The sequence below is a fragment of the Onychomys torridus genome, chromosome 9 (assembly GCF_903995425.1).
Source record: "Onychomys torridus chromosome 9, mOncTor1.1, whole genome shotgun sequence".
In the NCBI taxonomy this organism is placed as follows: domain Eukaryota; kingdom Metazoa; phylum Chordata; class Mammalia; order Rodentia; family Cricetidae; genus Onychomys; species Onychomys torridus.
Window position 1 is genome coordinate 44,564,881 of NC_050451.1, and position 12,197 is coordinate 44,577,077.

The 12,197-nt window shown below is 44.8% G+C and overlaps 1 protein-coding gene and 1 non-coding gene across 2 annotated transcripts; one reads left to right on the top strand and one right to left on the bottom strand.

Moving 5' to 3' along the window:
• The first annotated feature begins 9,332 nt into the window (after positions 1-9,332).
• Positions 9,333-9,410, top strand: LOC118591670. Its single transcript, XR_004945968.1, has one exon. It is a non-coding gene; the product is annotated as a small nucleolar RNA SNORD55/SNORD39 (small nucleolar RNA).
• Positions 9,411-9,863: 453 nt separating this feature from the next.
• LOC118590735 (granzyme F-like) lies at positions 9,864-11,934 on the bottom strand. The gene is made up of 5 exons (XM_036198504.1): positions 11,849-11,934; positions 11,358-11,505; positions 10,843-10,978; positions 10,391-10,651; positions 9,864-10,007 (listed from the first exon to the last, which is right to left on the bottom strand). The coding sequence occupies exons 1-5, from the start codon at positions 11,901-11,903 to the stop codon at positions 9,864-9,866; spliced, it is 744 nt and encodes a 247-aa protein (XP_036054397.1). The 5' UTR covers positions 11,904-11,934.
• Between the last annotated feature and the right edge of the window lie 263 nt (positions 11,935-12,197).

Sequence of the window (12,197 nt, forward strand, 5' to 3'; positions counted from 1 at the left end):
AAAATATATGAAGAACTCAAGGAACTAGATATCAAAATACCACGTAATCTAATTTAAAAAATGGGTTACATATCTAAACAGAGAATTCTCAACAGAAGAATCTCAAATGGCCAAAAGACAGAGAATTGCTCAACATCCTTAGCCATCAGGGAAATATAAATCAAAATAACTCTGAGTTACCATCTTACACCTGTCAGAATGGCTAAGATAAAAAATGCTGATGACAAACTATTGGAGAGGATGTGGAGCAAGGGGAACACTCCTCCACTGTTGGTGAGAGTGCAAACTTGTACAGCCACTCTGGAAATCAGTATGGCGGTTTCTCAGAAAGCTGGCAATCAATCTCTCTCATGATCCAGCCATACCACTCTTAGGCATCTACCCAAGGGATACACACATTCATAACACAAGAATATTTCCACAACTATGTTCATAGCAGCATTATTCATAATAGCCAGAACCTGGAAACAACCTAAATGCCCCTCAACTGAAGAATGGATAAAGAAAATGTGCTACATTTACACAATGTAGTATTACTCAGCTGTAAGAAACAATGACATCATGACATTTGCAGGCAAATGTATGGAACTAGAAAAAACCATTCTGAGTGAGGTAATCCAGAGCCCAAAAGGCAAATACTGTATATACTCACTCATAAGTGGATATTAGACATAAAGAAAATGATAACCAGGATACAATCCACAATCTCAGAGAAGCTAGGTAACAATGGGGACCCTAAGAGAGACAAACATGGATCCCCCTAGGAAGGGAAAAGTAGATAAGCACTCCTGAGTAAACTGGGAGTGTGGGGGGAGGGGAGGAGATAAGGGAAGGTGGCAAGAGAACAGGAGGGAATGGAATGGTCCAGTTGAAGGAGGGGCAGAGAAGGAGAGCAAGGAAAGAGATGTTTTGATAGAAGGAGCCATTGTGGAATTAGAGAGAAACCTGGTGCTAGGGAAATTCCCAGGAACCTACAAGGATGACCCCAGCTAAGAAGCCAAGCAATAGTGGAGAGGGTCCCTGAACTGGCCTTCCCCTGTAATCAGATCGATGACTACTCTAATTGTCATCATAGAACCCTCATCATCCAGTAACTGATGGAAACAGATGCAGAAATCCAGAGCTAATCAGTGGGTGGAGCATCTGGAGTCCAGTTGTTGAGAGGAGGGATTATGTGAGCAAAGATCACGATGGGGAAACCCACAGGATAGCTGACCTGAGCTAGTTGAAGCTCATAGACTCTGGACTGACAGCTGGGGAACTTGCATGGGCCTGAACTAGGTCCTCTAAAGGTAGGTGACAGTTGCATGGCTTGGGCAGTTTGTGGAGCCACTGGCAGTGGGACCAGGATTTATCCCTAGTACATGAACTGACCTTTTGGAGCCCATTCCCTATGGAGGGATACCTTGCTCAGCCTTGATACAGGGAGGGGGGGCTTGGTCCTGCCTTAATTGATATGCCAGACTTTGTTGACTTCCCATAGGAGGTCCTACCCTCTATGAAACATGGATGAGAAGTGAGGTAGGGGGAAAGTGGGAGTGAGGAAGAGGAGGGGAGAGAGGGGGAACTGTGTTTGGTATGTAAAAAGGAAAAAAATCTTTAAAATAAAAAAATAATACTGCAGAGCCATGGTGATAAAGACCCCTGTACTGGGGCAAAACTAGGCAAGAAGACCAATGACTAGGACAGACTAGGTGCTGGCATAAAGTGGCAAAGCTATGCCCACTTAATTTTTGACAAAAGAGGCAAAAATTAAAAAAAAAATCTTTGAAAAACATTCCTCAAACGGTGCTGTCAGAACTGAATATACCTGAAGAGGAATGGAATATGAATATCATCCTTAACCTTCTACAAAACTAATAGATCAAAGGCCTTAGTTTAAAACCAGAAACACAAATTTTAGAAGAAAACCCAGGGGAAACCCTTTATGACATTGAGAAGATCTAGAACATTTTTTAAACAGAGCACCAAAGGCAGAGGAACTAGTCCCAAGCATCAACAGGCAGAAAGTCATTAAAATAAAGTTTCTATACAGCAAAGGAAACAATAGTGGCTTGCCCCTGACAGGAAGACCAAGGATGCCATTGTTCTGTCCACAAGACTGTCTGACAGTCCACATCCAGTGCTGGAGTTCCCGAGGATTCCTAGAGAGCTGCTGGACTCACCAGAGATGGAATCCTAAAGAAGTAGGTTCTATAACCAGAGAAGGAATGCCTCAGCAACAAGGTGGATGTAGTTTCCAGAAAGCATGAGGTCAAGGAGACAAAAAACAAACCTTCCTTCTTCCATGTCCTCTTGTGGGGGTTGCCGTGAGAAAGTGGGGCCCGGATTTGGGGTGGATCTCCCACCTCAAATGATCTAATCAAGAAAATCCCTCCCAGGTCTGCCCAGCTGTTTGGGTTTTAGTTCCTTCCAAATGGAGTGAAGTTGATGACCAAGATCAGCCACCACAGGCTATTATGCAAAATATACAAAGAATTTCAGAAATTAACCCCAAGGAAATAAAACTGACAGTCAACAAATGTCCAAGTGAAAGAAATAGGCAATAAATAAATAAAGAAAAAGAATTTAAATGAAAGAAATATCCAATAAGTATTTTTTAAAGCATTCAATATCCATCTTTATTATGAGCTGTACTACAGAGCTATAGTAATGGAAAACACAGGATATTGGCATAAAAGCAGAGATGTTGACCACTGGAATTGAAGACACAAACATAAATCCACACACCTATGAACACCTGATTTTTTATAAAGAAGTCAGAAATACACTCTGGGGGGGGGGGAAACATCTGCTGCTGGTCCTAGTGGATGTTTGTATGTAGAAGAATGCAAATATATTCTTATTTATCACCCTGCAAAAATTCAAGTCCAAGTGGATCAATGACCTCAATGTATAACCAAATACACTGAATCTGATAGAAGAGAAAGTGGAGAATAGCCTTGAATGCATCAGCACAGGAGACGACTTCCTGAAGACCCCAGATAGCACAGGCACTAAGATCAACTATTAGTAAATGAGACCCCGTGAAACTGAAAAGCTTCTGTAAAGCAAAGGAAACAGTCAGTAGGAAAAAATGGCAGCCTACATCACAGGAAAATATTTCCACCAACTCTACATCTGACAGAAGGCTAATATCCAAAATATGTGAAGAAATCAAGAAACTTAGCCATCAACTAATCAAATCATCCAACTTAAAAAATGGGGTACAAGTGTAAGGTGGTATCTCAGAGTTGTTTTGATTTGCATTTCCTGGATAATTAGGGATGTTGAGCAATTCCTTAAATGTCTTTCAGCCATTTGAACTTCCTCTGTGGAGAATTCTCTGTTTAGTTCTACAGCCCATTTCTTAATTGGACTGTTGGGCATTTTGATGTCTAATTTCTGGAGTTCTTTATATATTCTGGATATCAGCCCTCTGTCAGATGCGGGGTTGGTGAAGACCTTTTCCCATTCTGTAGGCTGTTGCTTTGTCTTGTTGACCGTGTCCTTTGCTCTACAAAAGCTTCTCAGTTTCAACAGGTCCCATTGATTGATTGTGATTGATTGTTTCTCTCAGTGTCTGTGCTACTGGTGTTATATTCAGAAAGTGATCTCCTGTGCCAATGCATTCAAGACTACTTCCTACTTTCTCTTCTATCAGGTTCAGAGTAACTGGATTTATGTTGAGGTCTTTGATCCACTTGAACTTAAGTTTTGTGCATGGTGACAGATATGGATCTATTTGCAGCCTTCTACACATTGACATCCAGTTATGCCAGCACCATTTGTTGAAGATGCTTTTTTTTTTCCATTGTACAGTTTTGGCTTCTTTGTCAAAAATTTTATGTTCATAGGTGTACGGGTTAATGTCAGGGTCACAGAAGACAGCTTATGCTGGAGAGGATGTGAAGCAAGGGGAACTCTCCTCCACTGCTGGTGGGAATGCAAGTTTGTACTGCCACTTTGGAAATCAATATGGCGCTTCCTTAGAAAATTGGGAATCAATCTCCCCCAAGACCCAGCTGTAGTACTCTTGGACATATACCCAAGGAATGCTCAATCATACCACAAGGGCATTTGCTCAGCTATGTTCATATCAGCATTATTTGTAATAGCCAGAACCTGGAAACAACCTAGATGTCCTTCAACTGAAGAATGGATAAAGAAAATATGGTACATATACACAATGGAGTACTACTCAGCAGAGAAAAACAATGACATCATGAGGTTTGCAGGCAAATGGATGGATCTAGAAAAAAAATCATCCTGAGTGAGGTAACCCAGACTCAGAAGGATGAACATGGTATGTTCTCACTCATAGTAGGATACTAGATGTAAAACAAAGATGACTAGACTGCTACATAACTCCAGGGAGGCTACCTAGAAAATGGGACCCTAGGAAAAACACAGGGATCGCCCAATGACAGAGAAATGGATGAGATCTACATGAACAACCTAGACGACAGTGGGAGTAATGAAAGGCAAGGTTCGAGGGAAAGAGAGGTTAGGGGAGCAGGAGATCCCAGCTGGATCAAGAACAGAAAGGGAGAATGAGGAATAACAGACCATGATAAATGAAGACCACATGAGAACAGGAATAGGAAGAGTGCTCGAGAGGTCCCCAGAAATCCACAATGATATATCCTCTGTAGACTGCTGGCAATGGTCGAGAGAGAGCCTGATCTGACCTAGTCTGGTGATTACATGCCCAAACACCCTAACGGTTGTGCTGGAACTCTCATCCAATAACTGATGGAAGTAGATGCAGAGATCCTCGGCCGGGCCCCAGGTGGAGCTCCAGGTGTCCAATTGTCGAGAAAGAGGAGGGACTGTAAGAGTGTGAATTGTTGAGACGAAGACTGGAAAAGCACAGGGACAAATAGCCAAACTAATGGAAGCACATGAATTATGAACCAAAGGCTGTGGAGCCCCCAGCTGGATCAGACCCTCCGGATAAGTGAGACAATTGAATAGCTTGAACTGTTTGGGAGGCACCAAGGCAGTGGAACCTGGACCTGTCCTTAGTGCATGAGCTGGATGTTTGTAACCTTGGGCTTACACAGGGACACTTTGCTCAGCCTGGAGGGAGGGGACTGGACTTGCCTGTACTGAATACACCAGGTTGAATTGAATCCCCAGGGGAGTCTTGGCTCTGGAGGGGATGGGAATGGAGGGGCTGAGGGGAAGGTGGAGGCAGGGGCAGGAGGGGGGAGGACAGGGGAACCCATGGCTGCTGTGTAAAATTAAAACACAAATATAATAAATAAAAAAAGGAGAAAAAAATAAAGTCTAAGTAGCATGCGCAAAAAAAAAATGGGGTACAAATCTAAACAGAGAATTCTCAATAGAGGAATCTCATTTGGCTGAGAAACACTAAAAGAAATGTTCAATATCCTTAGCCATCAGGGAAATGCAAACCAAAACTGCTTTGAGATTCCATTGTATACCTATCAGAATGGCTAAGATCAGTAACACAGGTTACAACTCGGACTGGCTAGGATGTGGAGCAAGGGGAACACTTTTCCAATGCAGATGGGAGTGCAAACTTGTACAGTTACCATGGGAATCAATATGGCAGTTTCTCAGAAAATTGGGAATTGATCTATCTGAAGACCAAACTATACCACTTCTGGGCACATAGACAAAGGATGCTCTATCCTACCACAAGAAGACTTCCTCAATTATGTTTATAATAGTTTTTAAAAAATGATATCCAGAAACTGGTAACAACTTAGATGTCCCTCAACAGAAGACTGGATAAAGAAAATGTGGTACATTGCACAATGGTGTATTACTCAGCTGTTAAAAAACAAGACGTCATGAAATTTGTAGGAAAGTGGATGAAACTACAAAACAAAAATCATCCTAAATGATGTAATCCAGACTCAGAAAGACGAACATGGTATGTACTCATATATAAGTGGATATTGGCTGATAAGTAAAGGATAATCATGCTACAGTCCACAGATCTAGAGGCTAATCAAGAAGGAGGGTTCAGGGGGCCACTTGGATCTCCCTGTGAAAAGGAGATAGTGTTGTAGAATATTTAACTATGTAAAGATGTGTGGCATTTGTTTATGTTGTAGAATATTACTTTAATTGTGTAAATGTGTGTTACATTTGTTTCTGCTGCATTTATTTAACAATGTAAGGATGTGTTGCCGTTGCACCTTGCCTGCCCAAGGCACTTGATTGTTCTAATAAAGAGATGAATGGCCAGTAGCCAAGCAGGAGAAGGCAAGGCAGGGCTGGTGAGCAGAGAGAATGAATAGGGGGAATCTTGAGAGGAAGGAACAGGAGAGAAGGAGAAGAGAACTAGGAGAAAGATGGGACACACCTAGGGCCAGAAGCCAGGCAGCTGCCAGACAGACAGACATAGAGACAGCAGGATAGGTAGGACATACAGAGAAAATGTAAAAAGCACCAAGACAAAAGGTAGATAAAGAGAAACAGGTTAATTTAAGTTAAAGAGGTAGCCAGAAATGAGCCTAAGTTAAGCTGAGCATTCATAACTAATAAGAAGTCACCATGTCTTGATTTGGGAGCTGATTGTTTTCCTAAAAGAAAAAAGGCTGCTGCAAGATAGAATAGATTTTGAGGATGGACTGGGTTTGGGTGGATATGAGAACTAGAGGGACCAATCAGGTTAGGGATTTGGAAGGAGAGGAGGCTGGGGGAGATGATTGGAATTTGGGGGTGATGTGGAAACCTACTGTAGTAGAAACTCCCGAGAATGTATGAGGGTGACCTTAGAGAAGATGCCTTGGGAAATACAGTACCTGAACTGTCCATCTTCTGTAACCAGTCAAGACTTCCAGTCATGGGACTGGAACCCCAAACTAGCCACAAAACCTTCAACCTACAATTGGTCTTGCATGCAACATGTGTTGGAATAATAGTGGAGCAGAACATGTAGGAGTGGCCAGCCAATGACTGGTCCACTTGAGGCCCATGCCTGACACTGCCTGCATGGCCAAGAACCAGAGGCTGGATGGCCCAGAGTCCCAGGGTAGAACCAAACACGAATTGCCAAAAAAAAAAAGTCAATGAAATGATTCCTAATGATATTCTGCTATGCTCATAGATCAGTGCCTAGCCCAATCATCATCAGAGAGGCTCCTCCAGATGCTGATGTGAAGAGATGCTTAGACCCACACCCAAACATTAGTTCGAGTCAAGGAATCCTGCAGAAAGGAAGTGAAAGGATATGAGAGTATGAGGGTTCAAGGACACTAGAAGAACATGGTTGTCTTAGTTAGGGTTTCTATTGCTGTGAAGAGACACCATGACTGCAGCTACTCCTCGAAAGAAAACATTAAATTCGTGTGGCTCACTTACAGTTGCAGAGGTTCAGTCCATTATCATCATGACCAGGAACATAGGAGTATGCAGACAGATGAGGTGCTGGAGCTGAGACTGTTGTATCTTGTAGGCAATAGGAAGTTGACTGACTCACTGGACAGTATTCTGAGCATAGGATACTTCAAAGCCCACCCCCAGAGTGACACACTTCCTCCAACAAGCCAGTACCCGCTTCAACAAAGTTACGCCTTCTAATAGTGCCACTCTCTATGATGATGTGGCCCAGTTTCATTCAAACTACCACAACTGACAATAGAACCAACGTAGCAGGCATCATAGTGGCTCACAGAGACTGAAGAGACAGTCAAGGAGCCAGCATGGGTCTGCACTAGCTCCTCTGCATATGTACCGTAGTTGTTTATCTTAGAGTTTTTGTGAGACTCCTAACAGGGGGAGTGGGGGCATCTCTGGCTCATTTGCCTGCTCTTGGGAACCTTTTCCTCCTTCTGGGTTGTCTCCTCCAGCCTTTGTATGAGGGTTTGTGCCTAGTCTTATTCTATCTTGTTAAGCCATATTAGGTTTATCTCCCTGGGGTGCCTGCTCTTTTCTCAAGGGAATAGAGGACAAATAGATCTGGAGGTGACAGGAGGTAGGGCAGACTGGGACGAGTGGAGGGAGAGGAAATTATGAGCTGATGTAAGGTATGTGAGAAGTATATAAAAATGTGAGAAGTACATACAAAAGTACAACTCACTAGTGGTGCTGTTCTAGGGATGTAAATAGGGTCACAAGGTCATAATGAAATGTCTACACTTCAGGTGGAGTGGGCAGTGTGCTGAGAGCTTTTTCAGCTGAGGACTCAGAGGCTTCCAAAGAGAGGGTTTGTGGAATTGGTGAGTTGAGACATGCAGGGGCTTGTTTGTTTGTCTCTCTGAATTTTCAGTATTTACCCAACTATCTGTCTCCGGGATTTTCATTATGAGACCTTTAGAAATTCAAACAGCAGGCCAGGTCTGTCCTTTGAATGTGAAGCAGGATCCAGCCACTCGGCTTGCCTTTCTCCTGCCCACCTCCTTTATGAGGGCTCCACAGGAGGTACAATGAAGACCACAGCATTGGAAGGTTTCCAACACTCTTCCAATTCCATACACTGCTTTTCTGAACCAAAGAAGATTATGCCCATGTCACTATTAGAATAGAGAGAATTTAATCCTTTTTAAAACATCCCATTTTTTTGTGAATTCCAAATATAGATCCATTTGTGCCACACTGATGTGTCTAGTGAAATGTCTAGAGAATGAAGGTGAAGAAGGAGTCTACTGTGTACCTGATAGAAGTCAGAATCTACGAATATTGGTTGATGATGTCAAAATACTTCCAGCCCTTGGATTCCTCTGGTTCACCAACTGCTATAACTCAGGTTGCCAGCAGGGGGAAGCAGAGTTTTCAAGCTGAGCCAGGGCTGTTGAGTGAATGGAGGTCATGGCTGAGTCTCTCCTTGGAAGACTTGGGTTGGAAAAGGAATCAGCCTGGCCTAGGTGGGAAGGATGAGCATCAGGTGACTGGCAGGCTAAGTCTACCTGGCCTAAGATGTAGAGGAGAGTCCAAGTGTTTGGAACTTAAAGCTAGAAGAGTAAAAGGCTGGTTTAATGAGGGTTGGGGAGGTGAGGCTGGAACAGAAACAATTGGTGGGTAGAGGAAGTCATATGGAAAATAATGGAAGGCCAACAAGGGGTACAGAAGTTGCCTGAGATCAGTGCTTGGCTGAGAAGTTTGACTTAGGTGAGCCTGTGGCCACCAGAGGCATGTCTCAGCCTCCTAGACTGCAGACAGTTTAGGTGGTGAGAGCCACCTCCCTGCTGGAGAGATGGGAGGTCCTGGAAACAGGAAACTGAATCCCAAGGCTAATCCAAATCTAAATTCACAGAATCCAATCTCCCTTCACCCCAGTGCCTTGTTCAATTCTCCGGCAAATGTGGGGACTTGATGAAGGTGGTTTAGAAATGGTAGGGATTTCCTGGTCTCTAGGAGGTTCATTTGTGGAGGGCTAAGTATGAAAAGGAATGACTGAGTGTAGACTCCTGATTGTGTTGTGAGAAAGCCAACCTTGAAGAGCTGGGTATTAAATTATGCATGTAGTTGGCTATTGTGTCACATACCTTTAATCTCATCCCTTGGGAAGCAGATGCAGCAGATCTCTGTGAGTTTAAGGCCAGGTTGGACTACACAGTAAAGTCCAGGCCAGCGAGAGCTGTATAGTGAGATCCTATCTCAAAAATAAAAACAAACAAACAACCCACTCACACTGTTCATGTATGGGTGATGAATATGTGGAATTGTCTAACCTGAAGTTCCAGGTGGGGAGGGGCTGGGGAAGAAGGAGGGAGAAAACCCCAGAACAGACAGGAGAGTCTGCCTGGACCACCGAGGTGCACATGAGAGTGGTTCAAACAATAAAGGATGCCAGCTGTATTCACCGGGGAGATCAATTTATTATGAGTTTTCACCTTTGCTGCCCACTCCATGTGGTTCCTGCCAGTGTCCAGACAAGCTGGTAGGCACAGCTGGTTTACCACCTGTTAGAATGGCTTCATGCTGCTTCTTATCCACGGGAGGAAGGACACAAGCTTAGTGAAGATTCCTGGAGCAATGGTCTTGGTTTTTACATAGGATAAAATTCCATAAGCTCTGTTGTCACACACGAGGGGTCCCCCAGAGTCACCCTGTGGGAAGGGAAAGGAAGAACTGAGCTTGGTTCCCTGACTGCTGTCTGTACCTCTTCCTGGGAAGGTTAACTGTTAGATCAGATCCAGGAAGGTTTTCAAACTCCCTCAGGAGCAGGGCTACAAGGGATACTCGACTTTTTCTTCTAGCTCAGTCCAAGGCTCTCCCTGAAGTCCTCAGGGACACATTGGAATAATTTATGGTGCTTTGGGATGGTGGATGTTTCCCAACTTCCACAATTTCTAACCCACAGAGGGACTCAAAGCTGCACTTTTGGGATGTCTCTGCTCTGATCTGGGGATGAGCTTGGCCATTCTCACACCCAGGTCTCCCAAAGGTTCCTTTCTCCCTGCATTTTGCCTGTTAAATGCTTGACCCCCACCTTGAAAGCAGCCTGTATTTCCTTTGGGTCTCCAGCACAAATCTGAATGGTCTTGATATAGCGGTGGAAGCGGAGTTTGCATTTCTGGTCGTCCTGGATGATCAATACAGCCTCTTGTAGGGAGGCAGCTACTTCAGTGTCACTGAGTGATGTTCCCCCCCAGCCAGCTAGGCGGCACACATACCCTGGCTTCAACTGGGCATTGGCCTTGGGCAGCCTGAGTGGCCTCACAGCTTTAGTCCTCTTGGCCCTCATCTCTAGCTGTTAGGGAAGAGAAGAGACCAGCTCAGCCAGGAGCCTGATGATCTCGGACACTGACACCCAGGATGACAGGGAGGGAAGGAGCAGGATGAGAACAGGAGGTGGGGCAAGACTTGCATCAAGCAGAGCAGAGGCACCAGGGGTGGGTGAGGGGTGGGTGGAGGTGCGTGGATGGGGGTGACAGGTCTCACCTTCAAGAGCATGATGTCACTGGACCAGTCCTTTTCGTTATAGTCTGGGTGTGGGATGGCTTTTGCCACAGGGATGATCTGCTGGGTGTCCTCCTTTGTCTCGATGTTGTGGGCCCCCAGAGTGACTTTCATTGAGCTGCAGAGAGCAGAGTGGAGATGAGAGATGTAGAGTGAGAGAGGACACAGTCCAGGAGGTTTGACCTGCTGCTCTTTGCTTCTCAAGAACTTAGAGTCCTGGAGTTTCCCTCTTGCTTCTGGAAATATTCCAAAGTTTTCCCTGACACTCAATGTGTCCTTTCCACCTCAGCCACTGCTTTAGACTGGACAGTGAAGCTGCTTTCAACTCAAGTGTGCTGCTGGCTCTGACCTCTCCCATTTTGATGTTAGTGTCTCTGTTTTCAGACTTCCTATTTCACATTCCTGCCCTCTAGTGTGCTCTCACAGGAGCCTCCACAAGTAGAGGAGAGAAGGTCCTATGCTGTCTCAGAAAAGATGGGCTAGCTGCTTCTCCTCACCTTCCCAGGCAGTGAGCTGCTGTCAGCACGAAGTTGTCTTTCACAAGGAAGCCCCCACAGAACCTATTCTTTCCATCTTGCAGAAACGTTACATAAGCCATGTAGGGGTGGGAGTGGGGCTTGGCCTCATGTCCCCCGATGATCTCCTCTGAAAGAAAAGGATAGAATGTGGGGTGTCTGGGAACAGCAGGTGAGGTCAGGAGGGAAGATCCAGGGAGAGGGTGAATAGTATGGGATCTCCAATCCCTCAAGCCTGTGGTGGACATTTTTCCTTACATATAGAATAATCTTTGCTGAATCTTAAGCCTCAGAGCCCTTCTTCAGACGTTGTTGACAGTCTAGCCAGTGACAGATTTCCAGGTCTGGATGTAGTATGGGACAGGAGGTACAGAGACCTCCTGGTTCAGTGCACGACAATTCCTGACTAAGTTGAGCAAAGAATCTGAGAGGTATTATGGGATGTCACCTCTGGTCCAGGAGTGTTCACTCACCTCCACCAGCTCCAAGCGTCAGAAGAAAGGTCAGGAGAATCAGGATTGGTGGCATCTTCCCAGGATGATCCTCGGGTTGGAGGAGAGCAGAGTAGACACAGTCCTTGAAGGGATGAAGGAGTTTAAGTGTTCAGAGACCTCACAGGCATTGTAAAATAGTGCACCTCTTCGCTGATTGGCTTCTGTAGTTCAGAAAGTTTTCTGGTTTGGGACAAAATGACACTGTCACCACATTGACATCCTATGAGCTAAGTGGGAATGAAGACCAAGAACAGAGGATGTTTAGGCTGTGGCTGAGGAGGGCCTGAGACCCCGTGAAGTCCAGTGTGACTGCCCTGAGCAAAAAGTG

Excerpts from the sequence above, each read along its gene's own strand:
- LOC118590735 (XM_036198504.1), bottom strand. The coding sequence starts at position 11,903 with ATGCCACCAATCCTGATTCTCCTGACCTTTCTTCTGACGCTTGGAGCT. Across the intron at positions 10,652-10,842 it reads GTGACATCATGCTCTTGAAG|CTAGAGATGAGGGCCAAGAG; the intron begins GTGAGACCTGTC and ends CTTCCCTAACAG. Across the intron at positions 10,008-10,390 it reads AAATACAGGCTGCTTTCAAG|GGTGACTCTGGGGGACCCCT; the intron begins GTGGGGGTCAAG and ends CCCTTCCCACAG.